This window comes from Diorhabda carinulata, chromosome 5, assembly GCF_026250575.1.
Source record: "Diorhabda carinulata isolate Delta chromosome 5, icDioCari1.1, whole genome shotgun sequence".
Classification (NCBI taxonomy): domain Eukaryota; kingdom Metazoa; phylum Arthropoda; class Insecta; order Coleoptera; family Chrysomelidae; genus Diorhabda; species Diorhabda carinulata.
The window spans coordinates 28,738,148-28,765,843 of NC_079464.1; the positions used below are offsets into that span (position 1 = coordinate 28,738,148).

The 27,696-nt window shown below is 31.8% G+C and overlaps 1 protein-coding gene and 1 long non-coding RNA gene across 3 annotated transcripts; one reads left to right on the plus strand and one right to left on the minus strand.

Annotated features, from left to right (window-relative positions):
- Positions 1-437: 437 nt before the first annotated feature.
- Positions 438-26,331, minus strand: LOC130894266 (uncharacterized). 2 transcript variants are annotated; one of them, XM_057800975.1, is made up of 5 exons: positions 26,008-26,321; positions 16,424-16,629; positions 9,161-9,265; positions 3,676-3,801; positions 438-593 (listed from the first exon to the last, which is right to left on the minus strand). In XM_057800975.1, the coding sequence occupies exons 2-5, from the start codon at positions 16,593-16,595 to the stop codon at positions 502-504; spliced, it is 495 nt and encodes a 164-aa protein (XP_057656958.1). In that variant the 5' UTR covers positions 16,596-16,629; positions 26,008-26,321; the 3' UTR covers positions 438-501. The 2 variants fall into 2 exon arrangements, with proteins under 2 accessions (XP_057656958.1, XP_057656959.1); XM_057800976.1 differs by having other exon boundaries at positions 440-593; positions 26,190-26,331.
- On the plus strand, positions 4,362-9,144 carry LOC130894279 (uncharacterized). Its single transcript, XR_009059309.1, has 2 exons — positions 4,362-4,941; positions 5,837-9,144. It is a non-coding gene; the product is annotated as an uncharacterized LOC130894279 (long non-coding RNA).
- Positions 26,332-27,696: the final 1,365 nt, after the last annotated feature.

The window sequence follows — 27,696 nt, forward strand, 5'->3', positions numbered from 1 at the left end:
GAAGATACTTTAATAACTATTTTCAAGAGCAGCTCTGTTTATAGTTGTTCCTAATCATGCATTGTAGAATGTTAAAAATCTGGAAAGGTTCCTAAGGTAGTAGATGTAGAAGTTTCTACTAGAATTCTTTTTCCAATGATTTCTTGTTCAATTTGTTGAGTATAAGGTTTGATCTTTTTGTTAAACAACTTGTCTACAAAAATGACAGTATGAATATGTAAAGTTGCAGCAAACAAAGTGCGTTTTTTTTAACAATATTTTATAAGAATTAATTAGAGAGCTAAATCAACAAAATAATATTTAGAATCAGGTTGTAGCTTGAAGTATATTGGCTGATTAATTCAAGTATTTCGTCAAATAGGTTTACCTACATTATGGATTCTTATAATTTCAGGTCAAAACTTAATCATTATGGTATAATAGATAAAACTTAAGACAATGATTCAAAAGCTTTTATTTAGTATTGTTTTTATAAACATCATACATATTTCATCTTTGGTATTATTTAACATAAAATAAATATAAAAATAAAAATAATCTAGATATATTGACTTTATCTCCCGTAATACGCACACCATTAGATTTAGCCTTCCCTGAAAAAATGAAAAATATTTAAAACCTCGACTTCATATATCGGGTATTGAATATTGTTAAAAAAATATTTTACAATTGGGGGATTTGGGGATGTATAGGGAAGCTAAATTCAAGTTTTCGGATAAATATAGCCTGTGCTCGAGTGGAGGTGGCCCAAAAACCACGATTTTTCCGGACTTGTTTCAGTTTTTGGCTTATAACTCCCAAACTATGCATCCCACCGAAAAAGATACTATATACCTTTTTAAAGTAGATGAGAATCATTATTGTTTAAGACCAACCGCAGCTTTGTGGGTCTAATAGGTCCCGAGATACAGCTTTTCAAAATTTGCCAATTTTTTCCAAAAATTTGAAAATTATGTTGTGGCCGTCTTTTACACGAAATATTGGCTAAACTATTGATCCCATGAGGAAGTTATGACAAATAAAGTTGTAGAGCAGTTATTTAGCTTCAATTTAAGCACAACCGCAACGCTGTAGAAGGAACAGTTTGCAAGGAAAAATCGAAACATCAACAAAATCCGATTTCTCAAGAAATGGAGCTCTCAACAGTATAGCAATTATCATGTACAAAATTTTTTGATTTCAAAACAGACAATAGCCGGGATAGGAGACAAGATCATGCAATCCAAGTCAAACACCCCGTTTACACGATATAGTTTACTTGTCGAGGCTTGCCATTAGTGTGAACATAGCATTACATAGATATATTAATAAGTAACACTTTAAAGTGAAACTATACCGTAAACTGATACAAATCAATAATAATAAAACAAAAAATTTAATGAATTTGGTTGCTAGAATCATTTTTCACATAACATAATTTGAAATACTACGAGTACTATCTGTTTGATGAAATCTTTTCTTTCCCCAATTTCAATTAGAAAAAAGAATTATATCCTAAACGTATTTGTTGTTGTTTCTTAATGAATAACCCGGTATAAATCTATTAACGTAAAACTATATTATATGATAATTGTATTTCATACATTAATACTTATATTTTTTCTTTTGGAACGATAAAAAACTGAATTCAATTTCCATTCAAGCGGTACAACCTTGACCGGTACTTTATGTAAAATATCAAAATACATTGACTAACATATCTAATGTTTCTGGTATAGGTAGTTTTTATAATATAAAGAAATGAATCGATTTAGGCCGGTTTTTATACGAATCTAATTGATTTTAATTCGTGTCAATGTCAAATATATTTAATTGAACTAACAAAATATCTTGTGAGATTTAACCGAAATACCTTTAGTTAAATATTATTTATAAATTCAAAATATATATCTCTTAATGTACTTGCTCCAAAAAAGCTGTAGTATGTATCGAATTTGAAAGGTATAAAGTACGTTTCGTCTACGATTTAGTTGAAGATGACTATGATCACAAGATTATAGCGCAATGAAAATTTAAATAACAATTTTCTTATACTTATTAAGACAAACCAACCTTTCATTTCAACGAACATGTTAACCAGCAAAACTCCTCCAATTGGCTTCCATTTCGCAAAGAGTACAAACAATCAACGTATGTACTGGTACAATTTTTAGTCCTTATTTTTTAATAAATATCTAACAAGAGAATATTCCTTATCGTATTTCACCGTAGCTGTTCGCCAATTTTCAAAACATTTGAGAACATCTTTTTCACCTTGAAGAATACCGCATTTACCAATATGGTAATTAGCAACATAATTATAAATGGGTTATAGTTTTGTTAATGCTAATAGGTTAATATCGTTCAGATATTTGAAAAGGTTATCGGTTTTCAAGTTTTTACAAAGTAAGTATTGAAGTGTTTAAAAGCATCACTGACTAGCCGTGTCGGCATTTAGGCTGAAATACGAGTTTTTTGTAATCGATACGTTTGTTGACCGTTTTTATATCTACTGGTTTAGTTTTTCGTTGATGTGTATGTTTTGCTAACGATAAGAATGACGCTCTGTTCTTGTTTAAAGAGGTCTAAAAAGTGTATCGTATTTTTACTAGAGTCAGTCGGTTATTTGCTTTTCTTGTCAACGTTCGAGTTACGAGTTTTAATTAAGTATTCAGTTTTCACGAGTTTATTATTTACTTCACCTGATCCACTTAAAAAAAAAATTCTACAACAGTAAGTTGTTGTCTATCCTTGATTTTTGAAGTTTGGGCACTCGGTTATTGTTTGACAGTGGATTGTATCTTGCATAATTCACATTTTGCTAATACTTTTCTCGTAATTAGATAACCAATAGTACGCTTAGTGTTCTATTCTCAAACTACCAGTGATCCTCCATTTATTAACTGTAACCAGGGTTCCGCTGCCGGTTTCTCATCGCGTAGTTTCTATTGGGATTGTGGACCCCTCGATTTGCCACAATTTTTGCATTATTCATTCACACTACCATCTATGTATCAGTGAATTTACGCGTTATTTTATGTATGCCATAATAATTTTATCTTTCTATTCAATACGGCGCATTAGGCTGTCTGGATTCCAAAAAAGAGCAATTTTAGTAAGGAAAATACCAAAATAATTTCATGTCCGAAGCAGAAAAGGCCAAGTTTAAAATAACTCTGCTTACATTTTTAATTATAAGCCTTCGAGAGCCTTTGATAAACAACTTTCGTTGTGTCGCGTGATTTAAATGAAAAAGTTTGCGGTATTCAGTCCAGCGCAACGTGTAATACACGGTGGGTTAGGTTACAAATCGATAGCTTATTCGCAACGGTTTAGTACTTTAGGACGATTTGAATTGAATGTTAATAGGGAATTTATGTAATTTTGTGCAGATCGATCAACATAATTTGTAAATATTCATTCAAAGAACCAGAAACTGAATATTATTATAGAAAAAATTGTTGTATAAGGGGAAAAAACCTACATAAGAAAATGTTTACACAAAAACAGTTTTATTGAAACGATTCGTTCATAAGATATGTATTCACATCTAGGATTTTAAGTTTGGTTTGGAACCCACCAATTTAAAAATGACATCACTACTAATGCGGCTCATATTACTGATTCTAAATGTAATTTTACTCAAATTTGTTCAATTTTAGACCCCATCGGATATGATTTTCATATTGAACTTACATTTAAATGCAGCATACTTTTGACAACAACAGGTACGTAGTCGATGATATTCTATACAATCGTCAGCTACAGTTGAACATAATTGACTACCAAAGTAACAAGTGTGCGGTATGTACGGAAAATATTCTGAAAACAAGTTTTAAAATTAGTTATTAACATGACAAGTGGCGTAATGTGCAAAGAAATATGTAAACTAATTATACAAGGATGACGATATAAATTTTGGGATACAACAAATTTTTTTCATGAAGATGATCCAACAGTAACTGAAAAATCTGATCTACCAGCACGTACCTCATCACCAAACGATATCCGTCATATTAAAAACTCAATATGCCAGTGAAAGTTGCAATTTGAGATATAAATTATTATTTGAATTCAAAGAAAGTAATTTGACGCTACTAAATAATAAATTTAATTCCAAAATTGTCGGTTCTCATCAATACATTTTTAATTTTCCGTATACATCGTTTCGTTTACGTTCAATTTAATGTATTTACAAACAATAACTTGCATTATTTTTTGAAAATATAATAAATAGAGTATGATAATTTTCGTCTATTTGCGACGACCTTTCCCACACAATACCAGATAAATACATTTTAACTAGCTGTAAAATTACAATAAACCTTAATTGACATAATTTTCAGAGCAAAAATAACTTTTTCAAGTAATTTAATACACATGTAACGTTTTGCAACAAGATATTATTTATAATGTGTTTAAAATTGCATTGCATTAAATTGCATTATATCACAAACATTATCTTATATTAATGAAAAAATTCTATTTGAATTGAGAAATGTTTGAAACAGTTCAAGAGAAAGTGATATGGAAACCTAAGATTTTATTTATGGGAATAAACATCAATGTCCAGCATATTCGGACTAAATAGAGCTCATGGCAAGATCCACAAAAGAACTTGAAATTATGTTTTTAATTAATGTTAATTAAAACAAGAATACAGTTAAGCAGCAGTAATAGTACGATAAAAGATATATCCCGAAACCTGGATAATGAATAAAAAGACCAAACTAAACTAGAATTATGTACTGAAGAAGAGAAGAACAAACACAGAAGCGTCAGAATTGTATAAGAACTCAAGTATAACCCATATAATTAAAGAACAGAGAACGAGGTGGTTGAGCATGGGTCAAACGAGTGGAAAACCAAGGGAAAAATGGTTGGAGGAGGTTAGAAAAGATTTGAGAACAGAGGAAGTGAGTGATGGGCAAAATAAGGCCAAAAACATCGAATCTAATTGTTGTAAGTGTAGTAAGATCAAGTTAAATGCGTTAATTACTATTGATTCTATTATGGAATTTAACGTTTTATCTTCATCTTCAAATAAAGATTCATTCAGTTCGATTCACGAGAATTAAGATAGATTTGCTTCTTACAGACAATGGGTAATGAGATTGGAAAGTGAAATATGTCGAAAGCAACAGTCTTGTATTGATTTCCAAGTTCTTCCATTTTCAAACAATTCATTCAACTTGACTACGACGTTTGTAACGTGCACAAATCGGCTCTAGCGGTTAGTGGTTCTCTATATATCAAAATCAGCTGTTGATTTTCCTTTTCGTGTTGTTCAAAACAGAATCATTTTATTAATTCAATTATTACCGTCCCCCCGATATCATTCTATTGTTCATTCTAGTATGATTATAAAAATGTAGGCGTTCTTAATGATCACACAACGGAATTAACGCGAAGAATTTCTATGCAATTAGAACAAACAATCTTGGACTTGATTAACCTTAATTAGCAGAGGGTAATAGATACTCAACTGACACCATCGTTAATTATTTCTTTCGCTCTTCTACTATATGTAATCATGAATGTTCATACAAAAACAGAAGGGTGTTAGATTTTTATATAACATAAGATTACGGTACTTACTTTTTTCATTTGAATAATACAGACAATTGAATGGATTAATATTATTATTAACAACAATAATTGTAGAATACAAAGTGTTAAAATTATTGAAAATACAACTACCACAGAAGTATAACTTATTGTATGTCGGGTAAAGAAAATCCACCTGTAACTTTTAAAAACTGTACTAAGAGAAAAAATGCATCATCAAAATGAATTTATTGAAAGAAATTACAAAGTATAAGTATTTAAATTGACGCCCATCTTTTTTTTATTTCAGTTTTACGTGCATCGACAGCGCTGGTCATTGGCACACAAAAGCAATCATAAGTTCAATACAGGATTGTTACAAAATCTATTACAATCTATTACAGTTTGGTGGCTTTAAGAAATTCCACGATTTTCCTTACTTCCGTTCTGCAGTCGGTGAGGATGAACTTAACAGTCACAGGAACTTGACAAGTTCGGCAGACAGGACGACTTTCTGACGACAAAGCCGTGAATAAGTTTCGTGTGGTTGATGCGAAGTCTTCTTATAGTTACAACTTCTCTCCTATTCAAAAAGTTTAGGGAAATGTGATAAGTAGATGGGTGGATTTGTTTTTTAATGAGGTGTTTGAAGTTAATCTTCAGATCATTGGCCAGCTGAACTGGGATTTCAGGATGATTCTTTGTGGCTTCTTTGGTATGGCGATCGGCACATTCGTTTCCAGCAATTCCACTGTGCGATGAAGACGTCCATATTGATCAATGCATTTACGGCTAGTTTTCTCAACGGAGAGGCAGGTCCAGCGAAGCATGTCAAGCTGTCCGCGAAGAGTTTCAAATTCTTCTTCAATTGCAGTTCGAAGGTCCCTTATAAGGCCCAACAGGAAGAAAACCCATGACTGTGCGGGCTATTCATCGAATCCTTGCCTTTCGATCCATTTTGGCCCGTCACGTGGACCTCAAAAAAGTACAGAATCAATGAAGACGTGAGAATTCTGGTCGTTCCAGTACACGTAGTTATGCCAATTCAACTTTAAGGTTGCTTCATCCGACCACAAAATGGAATACGCGGTAACAAAAAAACTCTTAAATCGTGAACTTGTATCGGTTATTTATTCTGTAAACGCTTCTACTCTACGAGCACGGGTTATCATGACACAGACACAACTGTCTTAGGCAAGAACATTTTAATATTTTATGAGCATTGCAGGACTTAAGCCGATCTTTCGAGATCATTGCCTGACTTATTTCGACATATGTAAATAGTAGTTTTCTTGAATGAGTCTAATATTTTCGCAGCTGTATTGTGATTTATACGACTTGAGTCAACGAAATAACATTTTTTTAGCAAACGTCGATAGAATATGGCAAATTTAAATCCATTTATCGACTATAAGTGTTCCTGAGAAAAGTATTCGTTAAGAAGTATGTCTTCAGAGTGAAACGTAGTTCGCGCGTCATTCACAAAGATTTACTATGGACTGCTGTCGCTTTTTTCGGAGGTAAACGTCGATCTGGTTGAGATAATCTGAGTTGATCAAGACCCCAACGGATGTGATCAATATGAGTTGATATATCAGAGTCGAATTGAATCATTGATACAACCTGGGCCGAATATTGTCTCTAGTGAAGGTTTAGGTGAGGAGTAGATTACAATTAAGTTGCCCTATAACGGCATAATAAATTTTTATAAAGTATACTATAAATTTTTTTATAAATAGAAGTTTTAGTTCCAGTTTTATTTCGTTTAAGTCGTTCTTTTGACCGATTTGTTACAATTAATTGATTTGATAGAGAATTCGTACAATAAGTAGTATCTTAGTTATTTATATTTGTCATATGTCGAAAGAACTGACTCATGAAGATGCAGAATATCGGTGAAAGCTGCTGCAAAGTATTTTAATATAATGACAAGTTGAATGACAAATATCCTGAAAGACGTGGTATGAGTCAAAGACAATCCTTTCCGGAAAAAAACACAATTTTTATTGATTGGATTCTTGTAAGTACTGACCAAGCTTTCTCTTTAACGAAATCACAGCTGTTGTGGATTTTGTTTTAAGTTACTTCAAAGATGAAAATATATGTAACAAACGATACAGATCGAAAAACTTCTATTATAGAAAATGGTATAAAACATAGTTAAAAAATTTTAAAGCTGATTTGCCAAAAAATAGTTCCAACAAGAGAAATACTCGTAGGGCAGAGAAGAAGTTTGTAACATGTTTGATAGGATTAATGCCTCCGATAGTAGTTACTTTGTACGAGAAATCGCTGTATACATTCATATTTAGTTATTTTTAATATTTTTCTTGGTGCATATAGGTTGTATGCATACGAGGGTTGTCTAAAAAGTTTCCGATCTCAACATAAAAATGTCTACGTTTATCTTAGAATGTGTTGAGAGATTCTCACAAAACTTTCAGCCATTTTGGACGCTTAGTTTCTGTTCTGACAATCTTATTAGTGAGTAGTTTTGATCAATAATTCTGAAAATAGCAGAAACTGTCATTAAATATTTTTTTCCTACTTACTAATCAATAGTCCAGCCCGATTTACAACGAATGCATCTCGATCGAGACCCAAGCTAAGTTTAATTTTACATTTTGTATTCACTAAAGTTTTACGGCGGCCTTCGGCTCCTTGGCCTCCAATCATTTTCTTCAATGTATGAGTTTAAAGTGATTAATAGAAGTTTGAATATTGTGTCACACCTTCGCCATCCTTGATCCTAAGACGTTTGCCCATGAGAGCATCGCTCACTGATTGAGTGTATAGATTTAAAAGAAGAGTACGTTGGTAAAAAAAAATGATTATGGAAAAAAGTATTACTTCTTCGTTAGGTCGGAAACTTTTTAGACAGCCCTCGTATACTAAATACAGTTAATTATTAGTTTCTTTACTAGGTGAATCAGGTATTGGTCGCATTAAGATCATATTTACGACAAAGATAAATATAGATTTGTTCGGTGCTATAAAAAAATTATTTGAAAACCTTGAATTTTAAAGGACGGTTTAAAAATTATAATTGTAGTACGTTTGACCACTGACTTTTGTACCCTATTAACGAAATCTTTTGAAAACCTCATTGAATCGTTCCTATTGGCAAGACTGTGTAAAATGGAGGCACTGAATGACGTTAACACGTTATACAACAGCCATTTGCTTCTGTTGTCTGTCTGCCTGTTAGTTATAACATAATTTTCTATTTTGTTTCATTAATAAATAGTCTTATTTATGAGGAGAATTTATAACATGTGTAGTTTTTTTGTAATTTTGGTAAAGTATGACGATAAATTGCTAGATTGTATCTTGTACAAAATTGTCAAAATTTGAGTTTGAGTTGCTACCCTGTTCGCCAGATTTAGCCCTATCGGATTATTTGCTGCTCCCAAACTTGGAAAAATGGCTCGTTGGTCAAAGATTTTCCAGCAATGAAGAGGTGATGTCGGCAGTTAATGGCTACTTTGTGGAGCTTGACGATTCTTATTATAAAAAGGGTATCAAACTTATTAAACATCACTGGGAAAAGTGTATGGAGTTAAAAGGAAATTACGTTTTTTTATGTAGCTCGTTTTATAATAAACTATCAAAAAATTACTTCGTTATCACTTACCATGGTACTTTTTATCACAACAACAATGATCACTAATAAGATCAGCTCCCAAACAGTAACGCTGGTCTTTCTCGCTACATTTTTGACAGCCCGGGGGAATGGTTACTGAAAAATAAAATAATAAAAAAACTTTATAAGATAGCGATATGTTTTTCGACAAATGCCGAAGGTTGTTAGTTTACGCTCGAGCGCAAAAAGACATCAAATTTGGTGGGATTAATCATGACAACGAGATATCCACCATGTTAATCGACTCTATCAATTCTTCATAGCCTTATAATAAATTTTATAACAATTCAAAAGAAATCTCTACCTAGAGGTCGACAGGGAAGGAAGGTCTAAGCCATCTTCAGATTCTGACAAGATTGAACAATGCAGTAGATCTTGTTAATGCCATAAACCGAAAGCTACTTAAATTGAAATAATTACTCGAATGGAGAACAAAAAACCCAAAAATGTAATTGGTTTCCAGCTAGAATTATAAGATAATGCTAGGTTGAGGTTAATCATGATGAATAGCGAAAATGACGATTATTCCAGCACTTCCTTGGTATTTCTGAAGCAGCCCAATCCGCAACCTTAAATTTACTCCCAGAAAAGGCAGCAAGTATATATGAAAAAACTTGATGCAATGAGGAAACGGTTACGAGATTTTCTTATTATATCTTGCTACCATATTTGTAAGAAAAATTGAAGGTAATGAAGGCACCTACAAGATAATGTTGATATTAAAGAATATAAGCAACTTTTTGCATATTTAAAAGGGCGGATTGATGGCTACAAAGCAAATTATTTAAGGAATTGCTTGAGGCTGACGACAAGTCAAACTTGTTAAGAAGACTGTAGAAGATATTGAGGATAAATATTTCAGAGAAGAAGTCGCATATTCACAATAACTAATACTACATGAAATATTGCAACATACTGCCACTGAATTCAACGTCACGTCAATTTTTTCTTGTATATGTGAAAGGACGTTGCCATAACCGAGTTGTAAGGATGACTTTTATTCCTGCGGATATCGCTACATATCCGAATTATACAATGGCCACTGCTTCAAAGGCTTTTAAGAAATTCAGTTGCCAATTTGATCAAACTGAAATGACATGGAAGCTAAAAAAGCTCAAGTGTCGTAGAAGGATATGTAGAAGATGCTATTAGTAACAAAATTAACATAACCTAGAAGATTTTGGGTTCATTATATCCATCTACATCGATTATTTAACCGAATTTTCAAGCTTAAAAGAAGAAGTTTCTTCTATATGAAAAATTGCTATAACTGAATGTATACGAGGATGTATTGATATCTAGTTAGCCTAGACCATGGATAAACAACATGTTTCATGTCAGTGTAAAGTTTGACGTCAAAAAAGTGAACCAGAGTTACGTAATGAATTAAAAGAAAAAAGATGTCCACCACCTGTATTTAGAAGGGTTAAAAGGTAAGCAGATATACGAAGATATGCTTAATACCCTTGGTGATCAATGTCCTGCGTGAAAAATTGGACTGCAAGCTTCAAAACGTGTAACAAAGATTTTCGAGTCCGAGGCGCAATTATTTTCAATTTAGTGGCTATGTCTGAGAATCCAAAAAACAGTTAAACCTACAGACTCTAACTTTGAACAATGCGTGCTAAGATGGTTTGAGGAACGTGATACAGAAGGTTCAGATCAAGTTTGCGATCCTGAAAGCAACACTACTACGAAACCAACGTAAAATATACTCAAAAGATTATTTCTCAATCGGTTTACTTACTTTAGGCGCCATATTCAGGGAGACTCCTTCATATTATTAATAATTAAATTTAATATGTATAATTCATTAAAATAATGCAACATATCGATAGAGAAAAGGTTTACATTTGAGCGCCGTCCGACAGAAAATCCCTATTTTGTATCATAACCAGCTATGTAAATAATATATTTAACAAACAATTTAATTGTTTATACGGGTAAATTTAAATCTGTTAATGTCGAAAATACCACACAAAAGAATATTGTTCCTATGAATGGAAAAAACAAAGAAAACTCATCACTTTTCAACAGAAGACACTAATAAATAAATGTATTTAGCCTTCGTGTTAATTAAGTGGTATAACTTTTAATTGGATGAATGATTCTTGACACAGCAATTTTTATAGGTTCGTAAGTTTATGTAATAAAAGAAATAATTAGAACCAGTTAAAATTACGTCACTTTAATGTGTAAATTGCGAATTTTATACCAAAAAAAATTCAAAAATATGTAAGTCTACGAACGTCTCAAGCAAAGTAATAAAGTTTTTTCACTACTTACAAAGTATGTAGAAAACACGATAACAAATCGTTTAAGAAAACTGAAAACATAAAAGAATAAGTAAAATATAGGAATGGTATGATGAGCCAAAAAAGGAGAAATACTATGTGGACAGAATGATAGGTTAGTGAAACTTATTAAAAAGAAACTACAAAACATACGTTGATCTCCTGAATGAACAGTTTTTAGCGGGGTTATCAGATGACGGAAATCTTACTAATAAGATCGGAAATTCAATCGGAGAAACAGGAAAACCGAATGAAATTGTCAGGAGTACAAAACAAATGTTTGAAATTAAAATATTTCTTGAGTAGAATAGTATTTATAAAAAATATGACATTTGTACTCTTTAGATTTTTATTGTAGAGTCCTGATAAAAAAATGAATCGTTTTGTTTGTCGAATGTTACCATTAATGAGAGCACTACTAGCAGTGAAAATTTTCAAGTGTTTCCATTGACACTTACTCTATAGAAACTTTGTCATCTGTGTCAAATTGCTATTGATTTTATAGGCTTCCCCATAGAGGAAAGTTCCAAGGGCACAAGCTTCGCCCAGGCTTGGCCCAACCATGTAGAACTCTGGGCCAAGCTTGGTCGCTTAGACTGGGCCAACATTAACTGCCAGGATTGAGCCAAGCTTAACTGACAGGACCGGGCCAAGGTTAAATACCAAGACTTATTCATTACATAACTTTTTCTTCTTTATCTTTATTTCATTTCTTTATTTATTTTTTATTCAATATGATTTTTTTAATTTTAAAAATAAGCAAACATAAATTTTTTATATTTAATCTTATTCTTACTGTAATTAACATCATAATGGGTTAACCAGGATTGGCCCAACCTTGGTCCAAGCTTGGGTTGTCAACGAATGGCCAAGGCTGGGATATCCAGGCTTGGCTCAAGCTTGGGTAATCATTGGTATGGCCAAGGCTGGGTCAACTTACCTTGGCCCGAGCCTGGGAAACTAGCTTCCGTACTTAAATGATGGATTGTTAGAACGGTTGCCACACAAGAAAAAGAAAAATAGGAATCATCAAGCACTACTTCATACTTCTTAACCAATTTCTTTAGTATAATTTACTACTTCACTTTTATTGCCTTTAAATAAAATTTGCAATGAATGAAATGAAATAACAGATTTCAAGTGCCCCAGACGATCAGTTAAATTGACAATCGATCTCATTGATCGTGACGGAAACGATTGAAGTGATGGATCAATGGATTGATGGCTATTGGCAAATATTTGGTTACAGCACATTGAGGGATTCGATTGAAGCTAATAATTGATCATCTAATCGAGCGATTGTCAATCGTTTGACAAGCTGATTGATGGCCATAATAATGGATATCTGGTTGAGTTCCGTGGTCGAATTAATGCTAATAATGTATCAAAAGGATTTGATGCGTTTGGAGAAAATTCTTGTAACAATTTGGTTCAATACTTTGAAGAGTTTACAACACATGCTCATAGGTGAAAAGTGGTTGTTTGTGATTTGGATGGGGACATTATTTTTACCCTGACATAGGAAAGATTTCTTGTTGTAGATATAGAATGGTAGAGTGGAGTAGTGTGAATTGTAATAGAATGAACTGAGCAAAAAAATAATGGCTCGACAAAGAAAACGGTACCACGTATTATTCCCACAAACGATGTACAAGATGAAGTAGTTTTCAGGGATGCCATTCCCGAAGTTTCCTCTAGCGCTTTGAGAAAAGGGGCCATTTAGGAGTGATTCAGGGAGCGAGAAGGTATTTTTAGCAAAGTAATTGTTTGATTCGATGGTACGACTTACGTATCGGCCTTGGAGGGCATTTAGACATGACATGAATCAGTGCTAATCGTTTGCTCTACATTCGATTATGAGACGGATGTAAATTTTATATGTATGAAGTAAGGTAAAAAGATGGGCTCAATCGAAATTTTCTCCGAGTGCCTTAATCACTCCCAAATACAAGGTTTCTGTGCGGATCTCGAAACCTTCTCACCAAAGCCTTAGATTTAGCCTTATTTGAGATAATAGAGAGTCACCAATACGAATATCGTGTTCAAGAAGGAGAAAATCACTTACAAGTCTCGAAACCTAAATTGTTTGATGGAAGGGAAACCACAGATCCACCAAACAAGATAGTCCAATGCCAGTGCAGATATGTCTAGATTGCAGTTTTAGTTTATGGCCACACTGTATAAGTATTTCAAGGTACTAGTTGTTTGTGGGTAACTTGTTTACTCAGTGGTATGTATAGTTAAGTATCTGATGTGTATTGTAGTCCATTTTTTATGAAATAATAACTAGAATTTGCAAGTTTTTTATCGATCTTTTTAAAAAATGGCTTTTTTCTGTTACTCACTACGACGAAATATTACAATACTCACAAAAACACCCCTAGGAATATACAAATTGTACGAGGGAACGAAACGAAAGGGCAAGGGTGAATATACAAAGCAGACTTGCGTGACAACTTTCTTTTAATATTTACCTAGGACGCATAAATTATTAGGCTGGTATAAGTATCGATTCTTGAAATTACCGATTGTAAATTCCTTAAATTGCTGAAATTTTTTATTCATGATACACGATGATAAGATCAATTAATTTGTTTTTATTATTCAAAGGACGTATGTTTGAAATTACAACGGACAAAAATTATTCGCCGTATCCTTTTTATCATATTCTGTAGTTCAATAAGAATGCCTTTAAAATTTTAATAGGATAATAATAATAATTCGTATGCAAATATTCTGAAATGTAATTAGTAGGTAAAAGTTTTTCATTATTATATGAATATATTTTTACTTATAAATAATATGCCTATTGATAATACCTGTTCGTACATCAACAATGGCATTTTTAACATACTTTTACTTTCATGTGTATAAAGCAATATATATTGAAAATGTAAAAATTTCTCTAATTAACTATAATAAAGATCGAAGATACTCTTCCGAAACCAGATGTCGCCAATCTTAAACTAGATTAGATTACATAAATTTACTTAATTATAAGATAAACTAGTTTAGATAGAAATAAAAACCTTTATATTTTTTTCTTGATTAATCGTATTGATTTTAGGTTTCATATAATTGAAAATTAGTCTTTGAAAAACGTAAAAATATTGACCTGTTATAATATGATATGACAGTGACAAATTGCGTAAATATATTAATCTATAAATCACCTACAACATAAAAATCATTAAAATTAAATTAAAATTAATCATAAAAACATTTTGATTACATGCAGCTTTCCCGTTCCTAGGTATGTAAATCATTTCTAAAAATTATCTTTTTCTGTGTTTTTTTTTCTGATTTGTTAATGCCTTTTCATTTTTTTATCACATTTTTGAAATTTTAATCCATTTCCTATTTACTGTGATGTCTGACTTATGTAAATAGCGTCACAATCATTACAAGGTACCTGATATTTAATATTTACTCCTTTTCGGGTGTTTTAGGTTTTGGTTTAGAGAAATAATTTGATAATGATTACGTCCTTTATGAATACCAAATTTATTGATAGATGTTGGAAAATTCAATGTACGTATGTTTGAGAAAATATGTTTAGTTTCAGTAGTATGTAGTATATAACTCATAGTAGGTCAGTACAATGTGTTTAAGAAGGAATTTCCTTTAATGGTCGAAGTACCTAAGAACCATAATCAAGAAGAAATAAATTGGTAATAACAGAAAAAACTATTTGTTTTTGTATTTATATAAGTGTTTCTTTTTATAAATTGTAACATCGAAGAAACGAAAACAGTTGATATAGCAATCAAACTACTCTAATTTAAGATGGTGAAAGATAACATAATTAGTCAAACCTCATTGAAGTCAGTTTGACGAAATTTCTAACTTTTTCGAGAGGTTTGGATTCTTTTGAATTACTGAAAGTAGCTGGAATTCACGTTGAACAGAAAGAACGTGTAGTACCACGATTTAAACAAATGGGATGATGGATAGAAGGATTTGAAGTAGTTGTTGATGTTATCAGGTGTTCCACCACTTCTACATTTGTGAAAGTAGTTGTTATAGCGCAAGGAATCCGTAAAGTTATTGCGCATTCTCAATATCTCCATCTATGTCTTCATTTGCGCTACAGTAACTTCAAGGTAGACGGATATAAAAAATTTAGGTTATATTAGGATTGGAATTGATATCGCACCATACAAAGATTCCCCTTCTATCGAAAGGTTTGTATGTGAGAAGGTAATCATGTTCTGGGATTGATAATTTGTTCAACGTGTCCCTTTATTGATTATCAATAATCTCAAATGAAGTCAAATAAGGTCCGATTAATACAGATACACTCATCGCGTCCCATTGTTAAGAGTGTAATGGACTTATTTATATTATTTGAGTCTTTTGGAGGAAAAGGAACGACATATTTACTTAATTTCGAAGCTGCTTGAATACATCTAGTTTAAATAGATAACGACATATGTTTACATTATTTATTTCCAATTTTGAAGGATTTCCTTACTTATATCGAATGTGGCATTATGAAATTAATAATAACCAAATCTTTGGGTATTGAAACTATTACTCTTCCTATAATTTAATGTCCAAACGCCTTTCAATACCCAAAGATTTGGTTAATATCAATTTCATAATGCCACATGGAAGAAATCCTTCAAATTTGGAAATAAATCATGTAAACATATGTCGCTATCTATTTAAACGAAAAGTAATGATAATAATAAAATTTTTATTTGAAAGTGAAAATAGGCCAAGCGACAAAAAGAGAAACCAAAAATTCGAATCGCAAGTTTCAAGGTTTTCAATCTGTTAAATTGTCGTTTTAGATGATGACAGCTTCTAACTAAATATTATTTTATTTCTAATGAATATAGGCAGAGACTGTGACAATCTCGATTAAATATCATTCACTCAAATCAAGTTGTTACGAGTATACACCGCGTCGTTCTCCATTTTTTGCAATATTTTGTTTTATATCTTTTATACTTACTGGCATCTAAGTTCATACTTAGGACGGTATTTTTAGCTTGCCCACTTGAAATCTCATGTTCAATGATATATTCTTCATATTTAGAGGCTTTATCGTATTCCACTATAGGTGTTAATAAACCATTTCTTATCAATAAGAAAATGACTAGCGCTTTGTTTATAAAAATGACCATTTTTCATGTTGGTTTTTCGAATGTTTTAGTCTTTCTGAAACAAAAAGATGAAAACATAAATATCAAATTAATTTTGAACAATTTAGTACAGGATTCCACTGCTCTATACCGCAGCTATTTGTTTTGTTATGAAACTAAATTTTAATGAATGTTTAAGAATTAAAAAAAAAGTTTACCAGCTCTTAGTCATCTGCAACGTTGAGGTTGCCAATTGTATAGGTATGTTATTGTAAATTACTTACATTTATTCGGTTTTTTTTCCAATTTTTTATGATTTCTAAAAAAATAAATAGTCGCAAGCCGAGGGTCGAATGAATAATTCTGACTCCAGATAACCGTCAGTTCAAGAGAAAAGATTCTCGAATTGTTACATACAAGCAAATACTATGGGAATCAGATCTGCCCTTGATTGGCTGTAATAGATAAATAAGAGAAATTATTTCTGGGCACTTTCGAAGTTTCGAATCTTTTTTTCCAGTTTCATGATATACCATAGCAACAGTTGCTTCAGTATATGTCATAGAAAACGTAAAATATTGTGAAAGAAAACCACGTAGAGGGTGGGGTCCCTAAAGGACTATAAAATGATCACGTGGTTTATGTCCGCTCCTTTACAAGATGTGTGTCTATATAAAAAATTTCACCGGATAATCGGCAAAATATAAGACATTCATAATACAGAAAGAGAAAGTTTGAAAATTATGGTAATTATACACTTTCGCGGTCACCTGGTTTTTTGGCTCTAGAAAATCGAAAAAAGGATGGATTTTGATGATCTTGGTCTCAAAATGTTCCATTTTACGGCGGAGTTATAAAAAAAATAAAAAAATTGAAAAAAAATAAATATTTTTTACAGTTTAATGACTTTAAATGCAAAAAAAATGACTTTCTACATATAATCCTTCGTAACTGTTTCGACGTCGTGGAATCAAGTTCGTATATTTTTCCATGAAACTGTAAAAAATATTTATTTTATTTAATTTTCGAATTTTTTTTTATAAATCCGCTGTAAAATGGAACATTTTGAGACCAAGATCATCAAAATCCATCCTTTTTTCGATTTTCTAGAGGCAAAAAACCAGGTGACCGCGAAAGTGTATAATTACCATAATTTTTTGTAAAGGATTATTTTGCAAAACCGTTTTTGTTACGATTTAAAACAGTAAAACTATGAGAAATTTTAATTCCAGCTCTTTCTACTAATTTTTTTTATAAATCCGCCGTAAAATGGAACATTTTGAGACCAAGATCATTAAAATCCATCCATTTTTCGATTTTCTAGAGGCAAAAAACCAGGTGACCGCGAAAGTGTATAATTACCATAATTTTTTGTAAAGGATTATTTTGCAAAACCGTTTTTTTTACGATTTAAAACAGTAAAACTATGAGAAATTTTAATTCCAGCTCTTTCTACTAATTTTTTTTATAAATCCGCCGTAAAATGGAACATTTTGATACCAAGATCATTAAAATCCATCCATTTTTCGATTTTCTAGAGGCAAAAAACCAGGTGACCGCGAAAGTGTATAATTACCATAATTTTTTGTAAAGGATTATTTTGCAAAACCGTTTTTGTTACGATTTAAAACAGTAAAACTATGAGAAATTTTCATTCCAGCTATTTCTACTAATTTTTTTTATAAATCCGCCGTAAAATGGAACATTTTGAGACCAAGATCATTAAAATCCATCCATTTTTCGATTTTCTAGAGGCAAAAAACCAGGTGACCGCGAAAGTGTATAATTACCATAATTTTTTGTAAAGGATTATTTTGCAAAACCGTTTTTGTTACGATTTAAAACAGTAAAACTATGAGAAATTTTCATTCCAGCTATTTCTACTAATTTTTTTTATAAATCCGCCGTAAAATGGAACATTTTGAGACCAAGATCATCAAAATCCATCCATTTTTCGATTTTCTAGAGGCAAAAAACCAGGTGACCGCGAAAGTGTATAGTTACCATAATTTTTTGTAAAGGATTATTTTGCAAAACCGTTTTTGTTACGATTTAAAACAGTAAAACTATGAGAAATTTTCATTCCAGCTATTTCTACTAATTTTTTTTATAAATCCGCCGTAAAATGGAACATTTTGATACCAAGATCATTAAAATCCATCCATTTTTCGATTTTCTAGAGGCAAAAAACCAGGTGACCGCGAAAGTGTATAATTACCATAATTTTTTGTAAAGGATTATTTTGCAAAACCGTTTTTGTTACGATTTAAAACAGTAAAACTATGAGAAATTTTCATTCCAGCTATTTCTACTAATTTTTTTTATAAATCCGCCGTAAAATGGAACATTTTGAGACCAAGATCATTAAAATCCATCCATTTTTCGATTTTCTAGAGGCAAAAAACCAGGTGACCGCGAAAGTGTATAATTACCATAATTTTTTGTAAAGGATTATTTTGCAAAACCGTTTTTTTTACGATTTAAAACAGTAAAACTATGAGAAATTTTAATTCCAGCTCTTTCTACTAATTTTTTTTATAAATCCGCCGTAAAATGGAACATTTTGATACCAAGATCATTAAAATCCATCCATTTTTCGATTTTCTAGAGGCAAAAAACCAGGTGACCGCGAAAGTGTATAATTACCATAATTTTTTGTAAAGGATTATTTTGCAAAACCGTTTTTGTTACGATTTAAAACAGTAAAACTATGAGAAATTTTCATTCCAGCTATTTCTACTAATTTTTTTTATAAATCCGCCGTAAAATGGAACATTTTGAGACCAAGATCATTAAAATCCATCCATTTTTCGATTTTCTAGAGGCAAAAAACCAGGTGACCGCGAAAGTGTATAATTACCATAATTTTTTGTAAAGGATTATTTTGCAAAACCGTTTTTGTTACGATTTAAAACAGTAAAACTATGAGAAATTTTCATTCCAGCTATTTCTACTAATTTTTTTTATAAATCCGCCGTAAAATGGAACATTTTGAGACCAAGATCATCAAAATCCATCCATTTTTCGATTTTCTAGAGGCAAAAAACCAGGTGACCGCGAAAGTGTATAGTTACCATAATTTTTTGTAAAGGATTATTTTGCAAAACCGTTTTTGTTACGATTTAAAACAGTAAAACTATGAGAAATTTTCATTCCAGCTATTTCTACTAATTTTTTTTATAAATCCGCCGTAAAATGGAACATTTTGAGACCAAGATCATTAAAATCCATCCATTTTTCGATTTTCTAGAGGCAAAAAACCAGGTGACCGCGAAAGTGTATAATTACCATAATTTTTTGTAAAGGATTATTTTGCAAAACCGTTTTTTCACGATTTAAAACAGTAAAACTATGAGAAATTTTCATTCCAGCTATTTCTACTAATTTTTTTTATAAATCCGCCGTAAAATGGAACATTTTGAGACCAAGATCATTAAAATCCATCCATTTTTCGATTTTCTAGAGGCAAAAAACCAGGTGACCGTGAAAGTGTATAATTACCAAAATTTGATATGTCGATATAGAAAACGATAGACTTCATTCGAAAGTTTACTTATTTTGTTAATTTTATATTTAACTACATTCGGACAACCCGTATTGTGACACCTAAATACGTTATATAGATAATGGAAGCTTTTACAAACTCATTAATTTACAGCTGGTGTTTAAAATTAGAATACTTAATTTATGGAAAACAACTTAATTTCGAATTATACGCAAATGCTACTTGAGAGGTTAAAACCTCTTGAAATATTTTAGTTACTACTTTTATCAATAATTTTTAATCAAGTAGACGTAGCAACAGCAAATGTAGAATTAATTGAGAATTATATGTATTTATCATTTTATTTGATCGGCTCAGTTATTTGAACAATTATCTTTTTACTCGATTAAGCAGTGATAATGTTTGAAAGTATCCAAAGAAGTCAGTCTCAAATATCGACATGACACCTGAATCACAGAACACACAATAAACAAAGACATAATTCTTCACGCATATTACATATATGAAAAAAGTTGAGTCCGAGATGTCCAGAATAATCTATATCGAGCATAGAACGTAAAACTTCTTATAGTGTAGGAGCCATCGAAAAATTTTTATTAAACGCAAGAATCGATCTATTCGAATAGAAATTAAACATACGTGGATTCATTGAAAATAAATTTAGTTGCAATTGATTTTGAATGACTTTGACATAGAATCCATACCTACAATTTTCTTAATTTGACTGTGAGATGTACAAACGAAAAACGGAGTACGGACTGTAAATAAAACGGTAGTAAAATAGTATGAAAAACCTCAGGGTGGAATTTAACCAAATCCACTATATTCAATACAATATCTCGAGAATAAGATATATATTTATTTTTCTAGCTATATACCTGAATATTCAAAATATAATAACTAAAAGTTATTAATAATAAGTTACATCTTTAGCTTGATAATATTTTTCATCTAATTGGTAAAGCCTTCCATGTTATAACATATTATGCACATTTGAGCAGGTAAAATCTTATGCTCGACAAGCGATTTTAACTCCATATTAAAAAATCTTTCACTGAATTTACTATTTACGAATGGTAGCTGCTACAATTATTGGTACACATGATCAATGCGTAGTCCTAACCTAAATTCAATATTTGAGGCTTATAATAAAAGTTAGTTTAATTAATTTTGCTCACAACATACACGTGTATGTTGTCACAAATCCCGTCAATCGATACATTTAAATAAACTGTTTGCATATTATTAACGAGCCACACATTTTGATGTGTCCACTGACAGCTACTCCCCAACTAACTTTTGGAAGTTTCACAATTTTTGGTACGAGTACTAACGCGTATGTATATGTAATAATTCTATATGGACAATTTCTGGTGTTTCCACTAAGGAAGACAGAATGGCAACGATTTCTATATCCTCCGAGGTATCAGCTCGGTTCTGCGCATGCTCAAGCAGGCGCAGTATAGATACAGTGTCTCGGACGAGAGAGAAAACTAATATTGTCGGCATCGTAACGTAGGGATTTTTTTTCCCATACCAATTGTCCATATAGAAGTATTACATACATGATGTGTGTACATGATAACCACAGCCAATAAGAGGCCTTTCCCACTAACGGCCATATTGTTCTTCTGGCCAATCAATTCAAGGCGGGAATTTGATTCTTTTAGTTTTAAAATTGTTATGAACCAAACGTTGAGCAGCGAATGTGATACAAAACTATGAAAAATTAATTCAGCATATGGTAAATTGGGCTCAAATTAATGTGAATTCAATAATTTGTAATAGATTGCCATGTAAAGAATGTATATTAAAAATTTGTTTGGTTTAACAAGGAGAATTAGATATTAAATAAAATGCATCGTGTGTTTTTGAACAATTTATTAATAACATAAATTGTAATTATGGAGCTATTTCCAAATATTTTATAGTGATACAGCATTTCTGCTATTTTTTTTTACACTCACGTTGAATTTTCACTGGTAGATAGATTCTCAGTCGGCACTGCATCTTTGGATGACATATAGATATTTGTATCTCCTCTAACAATCAAGTGCTCGGGCTTTTGCACGTAGCAACTTTTTTTAAAATGATTCCCGCTATTTAAACAATAAATATTTGATCAATGTTAAATCAACCACCAAATAATATAGGATAAACTTGTAAGCACTTACCGTGTTGGAAGTTGGAGGTTAAGTTGTCTTTCTCCACAAACTTTTTTCCAATCGTTAAGTATTTTAATATATTTTGTAGGAAATCTATGGAAAGTAATGTCTTCTACTTCTACAATTCGTATTGTTATTTGTGCATGAAGGTACAGAACAAGAAGGCATTTTAATTTCAATAACTACTCTATACACTCAAAGTAAATAAATATAAATCAGTCAGCTGATGACAGGCAATATGGCGGAAAGTGGGACTGCGCACTAGAGGTCATAAATTGGTCTTTGGCAGGAACACACCTTGTAGTCTTTACATCTTGATTACATATATGCGCGCATGCAATGATAAGTTTATCCACAATCACACTCATTTAGACACATCACCGAAGTTACGCCTGATATTAAAAAATTATCTGACATTTCACTCTGACAATATTAAAGGTGTTGGATCGACTCAACTTGTGAACATTCTTCTTTGAAAAATGGAAACTGCGGCCGGTATTTGTCAGAATGAGTTTATGAATCAATTTTAGGCGGGAGTCAAAGGAAAATTATTCGCAGTTTAGTTAAACTATAAGAAAAGTGAAATAAATGAAGAGGCACCTACAGCAAATGCTAATAATAGCAATACACGCTATTCAGCAACATTATTGACTAATGGTAGTGGCGTCAAAATGTCTAATCAGAACACGGTTGATAAAAATCTAATAGCAGGAATAAGAGACTACAAAACAAGTTAAACATAACGATGAAATTTCTCGAGAAAGTTCATTCGGCGGGTGTAATTTGGGCGCTAACCATCCTTCTTTACCTGTCTGACCAAGAAGGGTAGATAATCCGACATGTATTTTCGGCGCTAAGAAGTGCAGGTAGGTCGAGTCATAAAATAACCCAATAGAAGGAAAGTTGATAGATTTTTAAGTAGGTTAGGTTAGGTTAGGTTATGTAAATCTCTTATTTTATATGTAATATGTACTTAAAATGCCCAAAATGCACATAGGATTAAAATGACCCTTCGGTCTTGGCGCCTAGTTTACATGTTGTAAAAAGTACATTAATCCTTTAGCGCCCAAATTACATCCGCCCAGTTCATTTTCGACCAGTGTTAATGTATCTTCCCCAATAAAATGAGGGTGTAATAACAATATAACGTCTTTTAGAAAGAATAGGGCGCCAAGCAGTTAAATAAAAACCTTCAAATATACTAATTGTCGAAAAAATGAAGTTCAATATTCTAATCTAGTTTTTGTCGTCTATTTATTGATTATCCATAACAATAACACCATAAAAAATGATTTTTCAATCATTCTTTCTCCCTTAATACGTTAAATGAATTAAATTTGCCACAAAGTAAAATAAATCCTTAGTATTTGTGATTAGTTTGAACACGATTTGAGGTGCTTCAGTACTTGAAAATTTGAATAAAAATTGTGTTGGTAGATTGTTGATTCTCTGTCAAACAAATATCGAAATAAAACGAATAAAAGAATGATGAACAGATAAAAGTAGATAAGAAAATATTCAGAAAAAACTTTGCTATGTGTGTATAGTAGAGAAAAAACGTATTAATTCAGAAACAATTGTATAAGAAACAAAAAAGTTTATCTATAATAAATGCGCACCCTTAAAAATAGCAAAGTAATCTTCTACAGAAATAGAGGAAATATTATCAAGCTTAATTGAATTTATATTTAAATTGTACCTTCATTCGTCTTGAATAACATATATGGAATCGAAATACATGAGTAATAAGCATGTTCCCAAGTTCAAGCTGATATTATTGTTACGAATAAGTCCGCGGTATGGATCCTGGAGCCGATCCTGTCCGGTTGTAGTGGAATTCTAATATTCGGCGAAGGCGCGCTGCACCTTTGATATACCGCGGAATTCTTCTGATGTTTGTTCTTAAACATTTTTTATCATAGCAGGCGATTTGTTCACATTGATTATTTTCAGCTAATTTATTTATACGTTTTGTTTCTTTATTTTATAGAACTTTTTGGATATTGAACGAGTTTGTTTAGCGCAATTAGTTACTTTATAATAAATATTCCTAGTGAACAGAATGAAATAGAAAAGTATCAGAAGAATTTAGTGTATAGTATTTAAACAAATTAAACCCTACGAACTGAAAAAGTGTGTTATATTTAAATGCCTTTCTTGACGTAAGGTGTAAGTCATTCAATTATTAATTTGTCTTATGGATTAGTTTTCCTTATTTCTTTACTATCACCAGAATAGGCACTTATATCTTCGTCAACTATTTGTCTAAGAAAATTTTCACTATAAAGCGGTTCTATGTGGTCAGTGGTCTTACTTTGTTCTTTTTCTGGTATCTCATTGCCTCCCAACTTTCCGGTCGTTCATCATTTGTCTTAGTTGGTCGTACCGATTCAGTGTTGTGGTTTAATTTTTTTTTAATATCAGTTTTTCAATTACCCTCTTCCTTATATCTTTATTTCGTATTTTGCATCTTTTTATAACTTCCGGGATTTTTCTCGTTACTTGTGTTTTGCTTTTGAGCCTCTCAGTTAGTATCCAGTTTTGGAAGATAGATATACACGTTGTTGTATACACCAGTTTTTACATTCCTCTTCACCAAAAATGTATTTTTTATTTTGGGATATATACTAGCTATAATCTAAATTCTAACATCCATTTTTATATACGCATTTCCTTGTCGATCCAATTTTACTCCTAAGTACATGAACCTGTTAACTAGTTCTAGTGTATCGTTCAGAAGTTAACAGTTTTCCCTTTTAATTTTCTCACTTTTTATTAATTTCAATTTAATTTCCTTCAATTCTTCGTTCTAAACAGCACTACATCTTCAGTAAAAACACATTCCGAGAGATGGTTTGGTTGGTTCCAAGTTTCTGCACATAACGTACAATTTTATTGATCTATTTAATGGGTTCAAATCTTCTCATTGTCTAATATTTTCATGAACTGGAAAATAGCTCAAATTCATGTTATCGACTTTGACATAATTTTAATTTTTCGAATTTAATCTCATTATTGATGGAATGAGTTGTTGTGTCACATAATTGTTTTGTTTCTTTTCTCTGACTGTTTATTTTGGTACTATAAATTGTTTTTTAACACCATTAAGTTATAAACTTGAGAAATTTAATATTTCGCTAGGAAAATTTTTCTACTTATAAGAAGAGTAAGTGAAATACTAATACGTTTTGAAAAAAGTGTCTATATAGAAAAATTTTGACTAATAATTAGAAATGAACAGCGAAAAAGGAAAAAGTTACAGTTCCCAAGAAGTATAATCCTACAAAAACGCATTAGAAAGCCCAATACAAACAAAAAGAACAAAACAGAGTAACGAAGCTAGGAAAATGTATTTGTAAGCTAAATAAATTTATAATGAATATAAATAGCGACAAATATACGTTATACAGAACATAACTGATTGAAGGCAGAAGAAAAAAAGGATAAAAGTGAGGTGGAAAGATACAGCGATATAAATGAGTTCAAATTTGAGTATCTAAAGATAGGTAGAAATGAAAAAAAGACATAATACAAAACCGCGATTCTTCTAGGTCTTGTACCGTTCAATTGACGTCATCTCTACGAGTTTGATATAATTACAAATCAAATATTTTTATTAAATACTTTTTAAAAATACATTACAAAAAATAATAAACATCATCATGATGCTTTAATCTCGAGTAACTATTTATTTGTTGTTCCTCAATATTTTTTATTTATTTGGACTAATTTACAATCAATCAAAAAAGATCCTATAGGGCAAGTACATATCTGATTAACGTACCTATACGAATTTGTTTCACTGATAAAACAAAAAATCACAATCACCACATCAAAACAAATCATCTATTCGAGTTAATTGTATATTGAACTACTGAAGAAATGTGAAAAATATTATAAGTTGTTTGTACTTTCTCTAATATTTTTTTTTACCAAAAAATCAATCAAGTTTTAATGATTCCGTACCGTTCGTTTCACAGTTTTTCACAGTGGAGTTTCCAACGAGAATGTCCGATTAATTAAACGCTCGCACTAATTCTGTTGGTTAACAATTGTACACTGTAACGCATGTATTTCAAACCTTGAAGGAACGAATCTATTACTGGGCTGCGTTAATGTCAGAATTCGATCAAATAGTCGGACGATTTGAGGCGAAAATACGCAAGTCTTTTGAGGGAGTCCGCGAAGGAAAAAAACAATTCACTTGAAAGATATTAATTTAAAAATAAAATATGAAAATTAAAACTTATTACAACTAAAACATTTTTATTAATAAATTTTATAATTGGTGATACCTTGAAATTGAATACAAATCTTTGTAGAATGATATTAAAAATTGTTTAACATGAATAAGAATTCATTACATTCAAGTTGGATTTATAAACTATCGTTCCACAAAATATTTTTCGTATTTAAATAATTCATTTGTATGAGAAAAATCTTGTCTCCGTTTCATTTGTTTCTGTTCAAGTATTTTCTAGATTTTTTTTTATATTCTAGTTATGATTGGTCATTGCTGCTATATATGCGGGGTCATATGACCTGGATATCTGTTTTCATTGGCTAGACGTTGGTCATCTACCAGCGCCAACTCGGGCGTGAAATTGAACGCGTTGTTGGCGTCAGCGCGAGCGTAAAAATTTATAAATTGATCTTAAAATTCGTATCGTCATGGCAACATTGGGAGTGGAATTCGAGAGAGAATTTAGTGATCGCAATTGAAAAAAAGGCATGGGAAGAGGATAAATTGATTACAAAGTTAATGCAAAGGATGGTCTAGTGCAGGGGTCTCCAAGCTTTCCAGCCTTGGGGCCATACTGATTACTCCAGTAAGTTCCGAGGGCCAAAACCAAACCATCATTGTTGCCGGTGGTAAAAAGTGAAATAGTCCACTGATGAAAAAAGAATCCGAAAAAGTACGGACCGCGGGCCGGATAAAATCTGTCCGCGGGCCGGATGTGGCCGTCGGGCCGTAGTTTGGAAACTCCTGGACTAGAGGATGAATAAAGACAAAAAAGTAGTGAAAATGAATCCGAGTACAACTCGCGTTATCTCTGGTTGAAGATGTAAAATCAAGTCATCCACACTATAAATGAATGTCAAAATGGAGATCACAGGAGTTTTGAAAAAATACGAGCGATGTATAACAGTTATGCTTCAAACTATCCGGGATATTTCAGAAGTCCAGAGCCACCCCTGAAAAATTCATTGCAGTGTTTATGAAAGGAACAGTAACGCTAAAGATATAATTCATAATTATTTTTTTTTTCTTAATAGTAATTTCCTAAATCCTGGTTTTTACCTATAGATACGCGACGACCTTACAGCGCAGCCACGGCATGTTCGCGAAGCATTCGTTGCGCGCTCGCTCCGATCTGCCGCTTCTCGCAAGCTAGTATCATAAGACTCATGAACATCAAGTTTGCAGCAACGCTACCGAGTCATCTTCTGATTTGGTAACACAAAATAGTTG